The following is a 17500-nucleotide window of genomic DNA, read 5'->3' on the forward strand; positions in this document are numbered from 1 at the left end:
ATATATATATGTAAGTATAAGATCCTCTAAGGAAAATGAACTTGTTTTCCTTTTGAATATACACTGCTGAGATATAATGTAGCAGCTTGAATGCTGATCTTTCCAACAGTTCACTTCCTGCTGAATCTGAGTCTGTGATTGGACAGATTTAAAGTGTCCTCAAGATACGATCTCTGACACAGTTTTCCACGCTGGATGGAAGTGAAGCTCAAGCAGCTAATAGTGAGGAGGAAGGAAGTGATGTCAGACTCGGTGTTGCTTTAAACAACAGGAAGAGAGCTTTTTTTCTGTCACAGAATCATTCTTTGCAATATACTTGAGTCATGGAACTCAACTTTCAAACTCTGTTTCAGTTCCTGAGATTAAACTGAATGTGGATTGAGTCGGCAAACAGGGTGCAGAATTGCCTTTAAACTTTGAATGAAAGGAAGTATAATCAAAATGACTCTAAATTCATAGAACTAAATACTATTGGCAGTTTAAAACAGTGTCATATTGGATGTTCTTTCAGGATTCCAGGATTCCAGTTTCCTTTATGAATCCTGCACGTTCCTGTAGGGTTTCTGCTGAATGTGAAAGACTGAAGCAAGCTGTGATTTATAGATGTGTGATGAATATTTGATGAATATGACTTTGTACAGACATTACAAACTTTATTTCTTTAGAATAACGTCACTGAAGAATCAGCTGAATCAGCTCAAATTAATCTGCACTTTATTAAACTGTATAGAAATAAATGTGACTTGACTTGATTTTTCCAGGAATTATGGAGCTTTGATGTGTCCTGATGTTTGGAATTCTCATCTCCATGGCAACACCAGATTCCTGCTGTATGATGTCACTGTTTCTATTCCAGAAACACACCTGCTTCCACACACAACACAAACATACTGCTATTATTATGGTTTTACAGTTCTCTCTTTGTAAGGAAAACATGGGTGGCATTTCTCTCTCTCTCTCTCTCTCTCTCTCTCTCTCTCTCTCTCTCTCTCTCTCTCTGTCTCTCTCTCTCTCTCTCTCTCTCTCTCTCTCTCTCTCTGTCTCTCTCTCTCTCTCTCTCTCTCTCTCTCTCTCTCTTAATTAGTGCTGAAGATATTAAATAAATTCCTTTTTTTATGCTCCATCAGTGATATTTTGAGAAACATTGATAAACTATTATACCTTTGGTTAATATTCTAAATTATATTTATATTTTTATTTTTCTGTTTCATTTTAATTGATTTTTTTGTCTTTTTGTCATTTTAATTAGTTACATAGTTTTATTGCATTGTAAATTTTAGTTTTAGTTTTAGTCATTTTAACTTAAACTAAATGAAAACTAAATGAAAGAATGAAAGAAACGTTAACTTGACGACTAGCTAAAATATATATTTTTTTAAATATTTAATTTAAGGTAATGATTATTTTATCTCAATGTATTGATATTGACCCTAGTTTATGAATTTAATAGTATTTTATTTTGCTTTTCTTAAACCAGTTGAAAATCAAGAAATTATTTGCAATTATTTATCTATTTTTTTCTCATGATTTTCTGATCAATGTTTCTAAAATAAAGATCCAAATTAATATTATTAAAAAGTGTAATAAAAAAAAGTTTATAAAAGTGAAAATTAAAACAGTTTAAAATAATAAGTGTTAATCAGATATGATGTCAAATTAATAATAAATTAATATATGTTCCATATATTTTAATAATTTGTTTTTAGAATAATATAATGATTTGGCAATGTAAAAGCCACTTGCTTCGTTTTGAAAATGTTATTGTATTATTATGATGATGAACTATGTAATTGTCATTATTTTAGTTTAAATGAGGTTGTTGGGGATTGTTAGCATTGCTCTCAGTAAACCTCCGCTCCAGAACACAATCCACTGCTGTTTTCAGACTCGATGAAGGAGTTATTGAGCAGAGAAACCACAGAATCTCATGTTAGTGTTCTGTAGGAGCACATCTACATGAATTATTACACACTCTACACAGAATCATGTCCTAAATCCACTCTGAGAACAGCAGACGTCTTTCAGAGGGAACTCCAGCATCAGAGGTTCTCTGTTATCTACACAGCGTTCCTCAATCAGGAAGAAGCAGACGGAAGACAGGAAGTGGCTTCTCATTGTTCTGTGTCTCTGTTTCTTACCCTTCCTCTCTTTAGCGTCTGAAGCGATGACTTTCAAGAGAAGTGTGTGTGTGTGTGTGTGTGTGTGTGTGTGTGTGTGAATTGTTTCTCTACAGAGACACAGCTGATTCCTTAGTGGTTAATGACCGTAAGTGGGTAATTGAAAATTAAAAGCCCCTGTGTGTGTGTGTGTGTGTGTGTGTGTGTGTGTGTGTGTGTGTGTGTGTGTGTGTGTGCGTGTGCGTGTGTGTGTGCGTGCGTGAGTGCGTGTGTGTGAGTGTGAGAGTGTGTGTGTGTGTGTGTGTGTGTGTGTGTGTTTCAGAATTTAAGGATGTGTTTTGTCAGTCAACAGAAACACACAGCAGAAGTGAGTGAGCTCAGATCTCCAGTGAATGGAGGAAGTACTTTAAGAAAACAATAGAACACAGGAACCCTGGTGAAATTATTGAAATAGATAGACACTGTTCTTCTGAACTTTCTGTTAATCTGTGAATCCTGAAAATAAAATGTATCAGTTTCCACAGAAATATTGTGCAGCACAACTGTGTTCAACATTGATAATAATCAGAAATGTTTCTTGAGCAGTAAATCATCATATTATTCTGATTTCTGAAGATCATGTGACACTGAAGACTGGAGGAATGATGCTGAAAATACAGAAATACATTACACTTTAACACAGATTCACACAGAAAACAGCTGATTTACTTTATAATAATATTTAGGATTTTTTACTGTACTTTTGATCAAATAAATGCAGCCTTGATGAGCAGAAAAGACTGTTTTCAGAACTATTAAAGATCTGTCTGATCTCTTGCGGATGATTTTGTCCCTGAAGCATCGTTCAGCATCATTACTGCGATGCATCAGCATTCATGCGGCACGCTGCAACACGCTTCTCTCTCTAACATGATGATTATGAAATTATGTTCATTCACTGGATGTTTGGATGGATTATAAGAGTGATTTACAGCAGAATAAGATCAACTTGTTCTTTCTTAATTCATCACAATACTGTGCAACACATGCCGCATATGAAAATACATGCATGAGGGTTTTAAACAGAAACTAATAACCAGTGTACATCATCAATGATGTTAATGTGTGTAGCTGAATTTATGCTTTCCATTAATATCCCTTATATCCCTCCACCAAATACACTTATATCCCACCCCTGATAACAGAATGACTGTATATTGACCCAAAATTGTGTGAAAGTTTAGTCACAACTTTGAACTAAATATCACAGCAAGTGTCATTTATTGTGTAAAGACACCCAAACATTTTACAAGCGCAAAAAAAAAAAAGTTTAGAGTACAGAGCTCTTGTGTTTCACAATCAGTGAAGAACGATGACGAATTAAAGACGGAAAATAATATTTCCATCATCACTTTTACAGATGCATGTAAGAACTGGACTGTTGTATATACAGCTCAGGAATTCAGATGACGTACAGTCAGAGAGCATGTTTATACAGTGTGTGTGTGTGTGTGTGTGTGTGTGGTATTCGTTCTGTCAGTTTCATACCTGCAGGCCTACAAAACCCTCATTCGTAATCTACATTAATTACTAAAAACATTAAATACATTAATAAACTCATTAATTACAGTTGCACATTGTTTAATTCATCTGTTTGCTGACTTCGCATGTCTAATAAACTACTAAGTTTTTACTAATATTTTCAAGTTTTTTTAGCTATTTGTATTGCTGTCAATCAATTAATTGTGATTAATCGCATCCAAAATAAACGTTTTTGTTTACATAATATTTATTATGTATATATAAAATACACACATATGCATGTATATATTTTAGGAAAAAAAATATTAAGTATATTTATTTATTATATAAATTATATGAAAATAAACATAGACATGTAAACATGTATTATTTTCAAGATATATACTGTATGTGTGTGTATTTATATATACATATTTAATATACACAGAATACACACATATATTATTCAAATAAAACTTTATTTTGTATGCGATTAATCGTTTGACAGCACTAGTTATTTTATTACATCAAGTTAAACTACATAAAAATGAGAAAAGTGGTATATAAATATATACATTTCTTTACAAAAACACTTTGGTTTTAGTTTTACTTAGTTAACTATAACTCTGTAGTAAATCCAACTAAATTCACCCATGTATACATTTCTATAATGATTTCTATACTTTGTTTCAAAGTTATATTGCTATTGTTTATAATATCATAATGTATCTAGAGCTGGATGTGAAGGTGGTTTATATTTAATGATATAAACAATCAACCAGATGTACAGTATATATGAATAACGACACTGAGTTTGCAACATTAACACACTGAACCGAACTGAATTAACACTCAATAACAACTCTATTGTCTTCTGTAGAGCTGCTTTTTTGTTTCAATTGAATTTGGTTCATAATTAATGAATTAACTCTGTTATTGTCCTGAAGCTGCTTTGAAAGAAACTATTGTATAAAGCACTATAGAAATACATGACTAACTCAGTCTAGTTAACCCTCATACGCTAAAGTTTTTGGGCTGGAATAATCTGAAATATTCCAGTGAGCTGTCAATCATTAACTGAAATGGGTCACTGCCTTAAACGTGACTCTAACGGAAAACACACACCAGGAGAGACCGGATCAACACACACACACACACACACACACTCACACACACACACACACACACACACACACACACACACACACACACACACACACACACACACAGCATGTGCACAGCGGGAGTGGTGGGTGGGGCCAAGGGTCAGTGTGGTACCATGGCAACACTGTGTTTACAATTCAGGGTGGGTGGAGTTTGGAATGCAGGAGACAAAACTGAAGAGCCTCACTTTACACACACACACACACACACACACACACACACACACACGTTTATCTAGTTTGAGGTCAGTAAGATTTTTTTGAAAGTAATTAATACTTTTATTCATCAAGGATGCAATAAATTGATCAAAAGTGCCAGTAAAACATTTATAATGTTGCACAATATTTCTATTTCAAATAAATGCTGTTCTTTCGAGCTTTATATTCATCTGTGAATCCTGAAAAATCACATTTTCCACAAAAATATTGTGCAGCACAACTGTGTTCAACACTGATAATAATCAGAAATGTTTCTTGAGCAGTAAATCATCATATTATTCTGATTTCTGAAGATCATGTGATACTGAAGACTGGAGGAATGATGCTGAAAATACAGCGGAGCATCACAGAAATACATTACACTTTAACACAGATTCACACAGAAAACAGCTGTTTTACACTAGAATAATATTTCACAGTTGTTTCTGTATTTTTGATCAAACAAATGCAGCTATGAGAAGCAGAATAGACTCTTTCAGAAACGGCTGTCATGTTTCTCATAAACACAGTTCAGCAAAACATCATGAATTAAACAAACACCATCACGTCCCGAGAGCCTCAGTCTGCCGCACAGAACGAGAAGATGATCTGCACACAAATAATCACAGAGATACACACTGACAGCATTGTGTGTGTGTGTGTGTGTGTGTGTGTGTGTGAGTCACTACATGAGTGTTTAATTATTAACACTCTTCTCGCAAAGACAGACAGGAACCATTATTGTATTTGATGTCATAAAGAACTTAAGAACATGATCTCAAAAGAAAAAATCAGAAATGACTGACTGTTATAAACATACAGTTTTTAACAGTTCCTCAAAGAACCTTTCAATGAACAGTTTAAGAGACTAATTTACTCACTGTGAAGAACATTTTCATAAAGAAGCTTGTTTCATTACAAATAACCAATGGATGTTTAAAGTTCTTCATGGAACTGTCAATGCCAATAAAGAATTCTTATTTTTAGGAGTGTGAGTTTATTTCAATGTGCTGTTTTCCTTCATATAGTGTCCATATGGTGTAACGGATCCACACACACACACACACACACACACACACACTATAATACTTACAATGAGACTATATTCTGTGTCTACTCTGGACACCTGAAACCCTGCAGCGTTCCTCTAGATTCACCCCACAGCCTGCAGACAACATGACTCACCAAACAAAAGATTCTCAGAGCGGTTCCCACAGAACCACACACCTCCAGAGAAAGAGCAGCGTCTGATGATTTTGATATTCTAGGTATTGTCAAATTGCCTGAGTTTTGAGAACGTAGCGGACGTAGAGGATTATAATGTAAAAGGAGCTCATTCAAATACTGAGGTGCTAAACCATTCAGGGCTTTATAAGTAATAAGCAATATTTTAAAATCTATACGATGCTTGATAGGGAGCCAGTGCAGTGTTGACACCTAGGTTCCTAACTGATGACGAAGAATTGACAGAGCAACCATCAAGTCTTAGACAGTGTTCTAGGTTATTACAAGCGGAGTTTTTAGGTCCTATAATTAACGCCTCTGTTTTTTCAGAATTTAGCAGTAAGAAATTACTCGTCATCCAGTTTTTTAAAATCAATTATGCATTATGTTAGTTTTGCTAATTGATGTGTTTCACCGGGCCACGAAGAAATATAGAGCTGAGTATCATCAGCATAACAGTGAAAGCTAACACCATGTTTCCTGATGATATCTCCCAAGGGTAACATATAAAGCGTGAAAAGCAATGGTCCTAGTACTGAGCCTTGAGGAACTCCATACTGCACTTGTGATTGTGTGTGCGTGTGAGACAAGCCTGAATTGGTGGCTGATAAATGCAGGCTCTTTTATGAGGAGTGTTGTGCAAATGTCTCACAAACATCTTCCTGCTTTTATCATGCTGTTTCCTTCACTGTCAACCACTGAAGCGCATGGAGGTGAACATCAGACCTGTGGACATGTGAGTTCACACACCTGTAAACGACATCTCTCATCTGTCACGTTTAGACAGCAGTGAGAGAAAGTCTTTCTGAATTATTAACCCAGAGGTCAGAGGTCAGAGCAGAGGTCGCAGGAGAAATCTGATGAGATGCAGAAGGTTTCAATGTTCGAGCAACAACATAATTGAGCAGATCTCAAAAATATCAGTTTTTAATGAACGAAAAACATACAAACTAAGTCTTGTTCTTGATGGATCAGGATCTTTAATGAAGTTAGATTTAGTTTTATTTTACTATCATTTAGGTATTATTATAGTTTTATCATAGTTTTTATTAATAGTTTTAATAGTTTTTTAACAGTTTTTATGTTTTTTGTTTATATATTTTTTATTAAAATATTTATTATTTATTTACTCTATACATTTTAGTAACAATTTTTTGTTTTGTTTTTGTGTTGTTGTTTTTTTTTTCATTAGTTTTTAGATATCTATATAGTTTTTAATCATTTCTATTTCAGGTTTTGCTTAAGCTATTTTTGTGCATCAAGATGCTTTAGAATTGTGTTTGAGAGTTCATGCCACGGCATGTTCTCTCCTCTCCTGCTTCCAGCGGTCTGAACAGGGAATGAAGGGAATTTCAAGTAAATTCCAGACTCTGGGATGTGAGCTGTTGACATTGAACATGAAAGTGTAGATTAGATCGGCTTTTCCAGGCGATTGATCACTTTATTGATTACAGTGACGTCTGGAACACTAATGCCTTTCCAATCGACGTTTAGAACATCAGCAAAAACTACTTCCTTTAAATACAGATGTCTCTCTCTCTGTGTGTGTGTCTCTCTCTCTCTCTCTCTCTCTGTCTCTCTGTCTCTCTCTCTGTCTCTCTCTCTCTCTCTGTGTGTGTGTGTGTGTGTGTGTGTGTGTGTGTGTCTCTCTCTCTCTCTCTGTGTGTGTGTGTGTGTGTGTGTGTGTGTGTCTCTCTCTCTCTCTCTGTCTCTCTGTCTCTCTCTCTGTCTCTCTCTCTCTCTCTCTGTGTGTGTGTGTGTGTGAGGCCCCGCCCCTCTGCAGGAGTCTCGTCTCTTCGGTCTGGTCAGCGCAGAGTCACGCATCGCGTCTGTCTGTGTGCGGTTCTGTGTGAACGAGCGGATTCACGCGTGTGTTCTGCGGGAGTCTAGCGGCGGGATCGCGCGTGTTTCAGCGCAGGTAAGATCTGTTCTCTGGCGTGGATCCGATACATATTAAATCAGACTGGAGCTTTGATCTGGATCCGCTTTCAGAACCAGATTCACACACAGGCTGGTTTCATATGGACCGGATCAGTCTGGTTCATGTCGGCTTTGGTTCATTCATTCGTGTAAAGCTGGATTTTGACGCGACGCGCCCTGTCGCGCTGGTTTAATGATGTCTGATGTTCCTGACAGTGTTCCTGTAAACCTCCTGTTTCCACATAACTATCACATTTCTCTTTTATGACAGAAATCATTAGGTTATTAAGTAAAGATCATGTACATGAAGGTATTTAGTAAGTTTCCTACTGTAAATATATCAAAACCTAATTTTTAATTAGTAATATGCATTGCTAAGAACTTCATTTGAACAACTTTAAATGTGATTTTCTCAATTTTTTATTTCATGTTTTTTTTTCATCCTCAGATTCCAGATTCTCAAATAGTTGTATCTAAGCCAAATATTGTCCTCCTAACAAACCAGACATCAATGGAAATCTTATTTATTCAGCTGATGTATATAACTTTTTATTTATTTATTTAAATTTTTGTGCTCCAGGGTCACATATGATCATAACCAGCCTTTTAATTTAAATCGATATGGATCACATGGTTTCTTTAAGCAGGTGAAATGTCTAAAGTGTGGATTCATATGGAATCTGTGGAATGTATGTTGGTTTACTGAATATGTTGGCTGGTTTGATTGGCAGTATGAGTGTATTTGAACACATCTGACCATGTTTAAGTCTGACTGCACAGTAAATGCATGCGTCTCGAAGGTGGCAGGTAAAGATTAAGTGTTTGTGACACTCGAGGGTTTAAAGAAGCACCGGAGGAGCGTCACCCTTCCCCCTGAGCAACATCTGAAGCCAAAAATAATCATTGTTCACAAGTGCTGAAGTGTTTTCCGCTGCTGCAGGAACAAAGAGCTTCTGCTTCTGCTGTTGTGTCTTGGGTTTTGACTTGTCAAGCTTGTTGCCAGCGAGTCTAACGGCTCGACTCACCCTGAGCAAACACACAACGGCCGGTGACTTCAACCTGCGGGCCATTATTGATCTGTCCTCACCTGCTCATAAACATCATGAAGCTTCCTGAAGATTAAGATCTGCTTCTAAAGTTTCCCTCATGAAGTTCCTGTCAGAATCTGCTCTAAAGGAAGCCATAGAAGAACCATTTTGGTTCACCTTTCAGTATTCAGTTCTTAAAAGAATGGAGATTTTTGGGTGATATATGGAATATACATGACATATTCACAATGATTTTCCAGCAAGCACCATTTTCTTTTATTATTTTAGATTATTTTAATTAGCTTTTTAGTTGACCATGAAGTTGAAGAAGTCATTAGACTTCATTATCTTGAATTTTTCATTGTCTTTCCCAAAATAATATATTTTATTTCTAAGTCTAAAGAACATTCTAATAATCTGAAGAATCCTTTTCCATCCTTAAAATCAATTTGCATTGGAAAAGTGTCATGGGTGTTAAAGGTTATTCATGCAAGCATCAAATGGCGATGAACAATCTTTGTTTTTAAGTGCAAAATGGTTGGTGGTTTACAGTCTTTAAATGCACATCATCTTTTTGCATACTACTTTAACATCCATGAAACATTTCCCATGCATTTTGGGGTTTTTGTAAAGCAAAAAGGTTCTTTGGGGAACCAAAAAGGTTCTGTTTTACAGTCTTTAAAACCCAAATCATTTTAAAACAGAGCCACTGATTCATCGTCGTTGATCGAGGGTCAGTAGATTAGTGACCCCGTCCATCTCCACTCCACTTTCCCAGGCCGCCCATATTAGAGGCTCTTCTGTTCTTCTGTCGGCTTCAGAAAGCGTTCTTGAGGCCGGAGCGTTCTCTGATGGGAGAAATGTGAGGAATGTGAAGAGGTGAGCTCTCAAACCCCAACGGCGTCCAGCACATCTTCTCACCGCCGGACACCACTCTCTAACGGCTGAAGACCTTTCTGATATCTGAGCCACAGAAAGAGCGGCTGTGCTGTCAGAAATGGAAAAAAAAAAACATCTTTATGGCCACATTCTCCATTTTTGTGGAAGTGAAATGAATCATTACCTGAGACCAGTGTTGGGCAGAGAGTTTTGAAAGCTGAAGAAATCATCTCTCCAGTGATGTCTGGTTTGTTCGGAGGACAATATTTGAAAATCTGGAATCTGAGGGAGCAAAAAAATCTAAATATTGAGAAAATCATCTTTAAAGTTGTTCAAATTAAGTTCTTAGCAATGCATATTACTAATCAAAATAAATAATATTTTAGAAATTTTTTGTTGTGAATACATGCAATCACATCTTCTGTGGGGTGTGAGAGGAAAGTAATGTAACTATTAGTGTATCAGCTGCTCAGGTTCACGTATGCAGTGTTATTTGAAAAAGGTCACATTATTTCCTGTTTTAACCATCCGTGTCTTTAAATATAACAGAAACTTCTTCTGTGAATAGATTACTGTATCAAACAGAGTCATTGTGCAACAACACACTCGCTCAGACTCCAGCACCTGCTGCTCCTCTCTTTAAAAGAGCGTATTTCTTCATTAAGAGTCTAGAAATGAGTCACATGTGCGCAGGAAAGATAATTAATGATCTGAAAGATTTCCATCTGGTGCTGTCCTGTGAAAACCACTAAACAAATGCGCTACGGACATTAAATATTTGCATGATAATTTGCTGCATGTTTATAACTTTAAACAAGTTGCATGGACTATTTCTGGATCTTTCCGGCTACTGGTTGATTTTTTTTAAGGAATTGATTTGGAATGATCCAGATTTGGTCCATGCAACTTGTTTATGGTTGAAAATATGGAGTAAATTAAAATGCATGTATTTAATGACCATTACACATTTGTTCAGTGGTCCGGCTCGGCTTATAGAAGGTCATTCGTCCATGTGTGTGAACAGAATGAGTTTGTTAATGTCCTGAGTTTCATGAGGAGGCTGAGTAAGTCTCTCCAAAGGAAAGCTTTCTATGGAGGGAGGGCCGAGAGCTGGAGGAGCGGATTTGCACCTTTTGTTTTTCACTAGTAAGCGTGAAGTACTTTCATATGATTATTTAGGCCAAAGTCTCTTACACAAGTGCTTTTCCCTGGCAGAAACACTTGAAATGTGCAAAGATTTAAAGAAACACTTTGAGTTTTTCAGTGGCAGCATTGTTGATATTTCTGGAGCCACTTTTTAATTTTTTGCCCCAAATTCAGTGTTTTACATTTTTTATTATTCTGGACTGTATATTTTATCTATCAAAAAAATTCTATTCAGTTGATTTATTAATACTTTTACCATTTAATGATTATTTCAAATTTTGAACATTTTAAGGGGGTGCTATGAAATACTTAATTTTTCTTCCAAATTCAGTTTTCCTGTTTCTGGAATCTGTGGTTTATATTTACAATTGAAAAACTGTGGTAATCATGATAATTCATATAACTATAACAGTATGATCAATCTTTGTAAATGTAATCATATGAAAATGCACCAGTTATTTACAACAAAACATTGCAAAAAATATGAAATGTTTTAATTTAATTTAATTTAATTTAAGTCTGTTGATCAGTTGATATTGCTTAAAATTATGTCTTAATTCTTTAATAATAATTAGTAGGGTTGTAAAGAGGTGTAAAGTTTATGAAAACTTTCTTAAAATTCCCTAAGCTTTCCAAAAGTTTCCCAAAAAATCCTGGAAAGATTTCTGAAAAATCCTGTTAAGTTTCCAAACAGAAACCTGTAATATTTTCCAAAAATCCTGAAAAGTTTCCAAAAAAATCTGAAATGTTTCCAAAAAAATTCTGAAACGTTTCCAGAAATCCTGGAATGTTTCCAAAAAATCCTGGAAAGTTTCCAAAATTTTCTGGCAATTTTGCACCTTTTTGAAACCTTAATAATTAGTAGTAGTAGTTTAAAAGTTAATTTGACTGCTAATATTTGTGTCAATATTTATATGTTGGTGTTTTGTTGTGAAGACCTTTGAGTTTCTGTGTGTGTGATGATTGTTTTAATAGCCATTACCATACAAGTAATTCTCCAAATGCATGTGCTTCTTCATATCAAACACCAAAAATCAGCATGACTCGTAATCATCTAAAATGTATCTTGTGTTTTCTCAGGTGTACAGGCTGCTGATCTCCTGTGCCACACACTATGTGACCAAACACCGTCGTCTGTTCTCAGCTTGTTCCGGATTCAGTAGAGTCAATCAGACAGGAGCTCCAGGTCTGCGTTAAAATGTCTGCGTGTGGAGAGTTTGCAGAGCATGTGTGGAAACCTGGCTCCTGTAAGAACTGCTTCCATCCTCGCAGCGCTCACGGACAGACCGGCACGGCGGGAGGTGCTTGTGTCCGAACGAGTCTGATCGGGGAAGACGAGGATGGGGTGACGTCTCCCTCTCCGTATAGCAAACCCACCATCGCTGTCAGACCCACCATGATGAACATGGATGTCACAGCGGAGGTCAAGACGGAGATGAATACAGAACAGGTAACTGCAGGAAAGCACAGAATTCATTGAGTGGATGAACTCTTAAAGAAATACTTAAAGTGAAAAGTGTTCTCACCCTCAGGTCATTCAAGATCAGGATTAGTTTGTGTCTTCATCAGGTTTGTAGAAATGTAGCACTGCATCAGTGTCTCATCAATGGATGCTCTGCAGTGAATGGGTGCCGTCAGAATGAGAGTCTGATAAAAACATCACAATAATCCACAGCACTCCAGTCCATCAGTGAACATCTGGAGAAGACAAAAGATGAAACACATCCAGCATTAAGATGATTTTAACTCAAACACATAGTCTATAATCCATAATAACACTTCCTCCAGTGAAAAAGTGTTCTGGTCTGAATCAGGAGAGAAATCTGCACAGATCAAGCAGCGTTTAAACAGCTCTAAACTAATATGTGTCTGGATTTTGATGTGAGAGACAACAGGAGATGTACTTTTTCACTGGAGGAAGTGTTATTATGGATTATAGACTGTGTGTTTGAGTTAAAATCATCTTAATGCTGGATCTGTTTCATCTTTTGTCTTCTCCAGATGTTAACTGATGGACTGGAGTGCTGTGGATTATTGTGATGTTTTTATCAGACTCTCATTCTGACGGCACCCATTCACTGCAGAGCATCCATTGATGAGACACTGATGCAGTGCCACATTTCTACAAACCTGATGAAGACACAAACATTTTCATTTTTGGTTGAACTGTTCCTTTAAACTCTTATTATGGTGAAGCTCAGTGATATCTTCAAGGTGGGAGTGGTTTGGTCAGCATTCTCCACTGCATGGGTGGAGACTGGAATGTCTTTGTGAACACAAGATAACAGACTGCCATTCAGATGTATGCATACTGTACAGGAAGGCAGTTATATGGAGACATTCAGGCTGTTTAAACAAAGATAATTAGATCACCGCCAAGGGTGACAGACTACAAGGCAAACACACAGACACAGTCACATAAAGTCATCTGTGGACTCAAATAAGATGATTGATTAGTTACTTGTACCTGTGTGATTCATTGTCTATGCAATGAATTGATTGCATTGACATGCCTGTGAAAAGTTGCCATGTTTATCCAGCATGCTTGTTTGATTACGCTTTGATGTTATTATCTCAATGTGGGTTTCTTACATTGACAAGTTGAGTATGTTTATTTAATAAGCTTTTTATTGTAAACGCAGTGATCCAGTGTTAGAATTTTCCCCAGACTTATAATTGCTTCTGTATCTTAGAACAACCAGGAGACCTCTGTAGGACTGAAGAAAGCTCTGGATTTGGCTCCTCTGTACATTGATAGCAATGGATGTAATAAATCTTTTAGAGAAACCATAATACAAAACAACATCTCCGGAAAGAAGTTCTCCCCAAATGTTTGTTCTCCCACTGGATTATCCAAGGACTGCATGTTTATCAGCAATATATTTCGGAGTCAAGAAGATGGCTTTGTTCAACACAGTCTGAAAGAGAATGGGAACAGTGACTCCTATAGACAGATTACCAAAGCGGTCAAGAGCACTTATGCCAATGGAGATACATATCTTCATAATGAGACTGGAAACAGTGATGGAGTTACAAGTCCTCTAAGGGCATCTGCAGAGGAAAGGCAAGCCAGAACCACACCAGGGAATGTGGTTAATGGATCGTCCAATGAGACGCCAGGTACCTCACCATCTCCATTAACTCCAGACTCCTTCCACAAAAGCCTGTCGGACTCGTGCTCCAATCGGAGCAGCGTGGATTCATTAGTGGGATTCCAGAGTCCTCAAAAGTCTCCAAGCGTTCCACCAAACGGGCTCAAGGAAAGAGAGCCGATCTATGCTGAGAGCACCAAGAGAAAAAGACAACTCAATGCTCAAAGCGATGGGAAGGCTCCGCAGTCCTCTGAGTCTGAAACCGAAGTCATCTTAAGCGACAATCAAAGAGCAACTATTACTGTCGTCGCCGCCCATACTGAGGAAAACAACCGGACGTTTTACCTGAGCAGCCCGGATTCGGCCGTAAGCACCCAATGGAATCACTTCAGCCCAACCATGCCCAAAGACCAATTAAGCCCGGCGTTCACTTGGCCAAATGCTCCTGATGCCACCGAATCTACTCAACCCAAGCCTCAGTCCAGTCCCCCTGTTCCTCCTAAGATCAGCACCCGTCCACCAAGACTTGGTACCTCCAGTCTCTCCTTACCGCTACCCGAGCTCAGCTTTCACGTGGTTCTTCCTCCAAATCAGATGACCTCACAAGTGGATACCAATGCTCATGCTGTCCGACACAAGTCTAACAGCGCCACAAGTCTGGAGGGATGTATTGAGGAGGAAGAAGAGGAGGTCGACTCCAAGAGATTGGGCTCTTGTGGTGGGCTAGGCGACTCCATCAATGCTCCTGCTGTTCCATCTAGAGAATGGACGAGTGAGAGCAATGCAATGCCAGGCACCGCCAACAAAAGCACCAGTCAAACGCCGGCAGAGGATGGCAGAGCCAAAGAGAGCTTGCTCTCAAGCCCGTCTCCTCTCATACACTCTAGTGAACCCAACACCAGCCGGGATCCCGCACCGCCTCCGCCGCCTCCCAAAAAACACCACCGGTGAGAGCTGCATCCTTATATTATGTTGTTTGTCAGGATATTAATCAGTTGATCATTTTGCTTCTTATCGTTTGATGGAGCCAGATTAGTCTTAGTATTTATGTTGCCCTCATGTGCTTTGGTACATATTAGTTTCCTAGTCATTTTTGGACACAGGTTAAGGTTAGGGCTTGGGAATTTGGAAACGAATAGGCTCTCAAATTGGATTTATGAGTTGGCAACCTGGATATAATTATGATACCCCAGACTAAACTTTAAACGTAATTGCATGTTGAACATCTAGTTGGTTGTCAATTGAATGTGACCTTACATTTTATTCAAAGTCTGTTGGATTTTGGCTAAACATCTTCAATGCATTTTGGCTTTAATGCGGTTTCCCAAAGAAGTTGTCAAGAATTAATCTGGTATAGAAAAACTCTCTCAAGTCATATTAATGACTGGGAAACTTAGAGATAATTTTAATAACACAGTTTTTGAGTTGGGAGGATGAAACATTAAACTACAAAATGTTTTCTCTTGCATTACAGTAATTTATATATGTATTTAAATAACCATTTGATGCATGTTGTGTGTATTTTGCTTAGCATTTGTTTGACAGAAGCTTCAGAGTCACAGGTTGGTTGTCAACAATTAGGACACTACATTTTATTCACAATCCATTGGATATTAATTAAATCTCTTTACTGTGTTTTGGTGTTAATGCAGTTTCCCCAAGAAATTGGCAAGAATGTACCTATTGTTCTCAACAACAAGGCTCTTAATAAACAAGTAAATATGACTTCAGAAGTGGGAATTAGGAAATTTCTAACTCTTAGTATTGCTAATCATTGCATTACTGATCATGTGTTCTGTTATTAGTTTGTCACTGGTCAGTCTGATCTCTGGATTCATATTCATTGTGAGATATTCGTTTATTTTTGGTTTTGTTTTCTTGTATTGGTTTGTTATCGACCATCATAAGGTGATGTGATTAACTGAGCTCAGTGGTTTAATGAGATGAAGTTTTGTTTCTCTCTCGTTCTCTCTGAATGAAGTTGATTGTCGTTTGTGTCTGGACTCGTGAGTTTAAGGCCGGTCTCTCTGCTGTTTGTTTGCATTGAGTTTTATCAGTCCTTCTTTCAGCCATTATGGAGACGATATCAAGTGCAGATCTGTTCACGTCGTTCTGAATGTGACGCCTGTTAATCAGCGCCATTCGATTCATTTATTCTGCTGTAACCACGTATAACTTGAGATTTGGGTTTTCTGTAAATAGAGGGCTTGTGTTGTTGACACGCCAGCACTGAATGTGTGTGTGTTTGCTGTTTGCACTTTCAGCCTGATTGAACTTCATCTGCTTAAACTGTTAACCCCTTGTAACCTGTACCCTGTTTTTGCATACAAGAATCGTTATTTTATAAAACCAGTCATAACCAATGTTCCCTCTAAGCTGCGTGCGTGCAAAAATTATTTGAGAAAGCCATTTGATTGAATTCTAGTAAATGCGAATTAATCGCAATGGTCGGGGACACCGCTATAGAGTTAGAACCTGTGAATGCAGTTAACAGATTTCATAGAAAGAGAATGATGTGCACCAAATAAGTCAATGAAGAAATCTAATACATTAATGGTTGCAGTCGAAATGGCTCAACATGAGAACCAATGCAAAAGTAATGGCTTGAAATAAAAAAATAAAACGTCATCATTTTTTAAAGAAGTGTGGCTTGATTAAGTGACAAAAAAATGAAAGTGACATGACATACAGCCAAGTATGTGATCCATACTCAGAATTCATGCTCTGTATTTAACCCATCCAAAGTGCACACACACACACACACACACACACACACACACACACACTCACTCACCACAAACTTTCATTAATGAGTAAATGTGAAAATAATTAAAAGTTAGCATGTTATTATTGTACTCATTTTATTAATTAACTTCACACATGAACCACACCAAAAAAACAAACAAACGATATATATTTTTATGATTTTATATATTTTTTTCAACACTGATGAGACATTTTATTTAAATATATTTAATGTAATTTATAATTACACATAATCTGAGAATTTCCAGTATTAACTAACATGGAGATAATAGACTTTAATAAAATTTAAATACATTATCAATTAAAAAAAGTTTAAATTTATGAAACCTAAATATATATTTCTAACAGAACAACGTACACATTACTCTGAAAAGTTTTCAAACGAAATAAATGCATTTTACTTGCATAAACGTTAATTTTCAGATGAAAAAGTTTTTTTTTTATGCTGCAATGGTTCGTCAACAGAC

At 37.0% G+C, this 17500-nt stretch overlaps 1 protein-coding gene across 2 annotated transcripts in view; it reads left to right on the forward strand.

Annotated features, from left to right (window-relative positions):
• Positions 1-7982: 7982 nt before the first annotated feature.
• LOC132116850 (inactive tyrosine-protein kinase PRAG1-like) overlaps positions 7983-17500 on the forward strand; it is a 21925-nt gene continuing 12407 nt past the window's right edge. For both annotated transcript variants that reach the window (XR_009425708.1, XM_059525716.1), the window contains exons 1-3: positions 7983-8120; positions 12256-12625; positions 13869-15214. Coding sequence is in view for 1 of the 2 variants with exons in the window: in XM_059525716.1 (XP_059381699.1) it covers positions 12374-12625; positions 13869-15214 (1598 nt within the window). In the remaining variant the exon portion in view is untranslated. The remainder of the gene's footprint in view (positions 8121-12255; positions 12626-13868; positions 15215-17500) is intronic.

The sequence above is a fragment of the Carassius carassius genome, chromosome 36, assembly GCF_963082965.1.
Source record: "Carassius carassius chromosome 36, fCarCar2.1, whole genome shotgun sequence".
Taxonomy (NCBI): domain Eukaryota; kingdom Metazoa; phylum Chordata; class Actinopteri; order Cypriniformes; family Cyprinidae; genus Carassius; species Carassius carassius.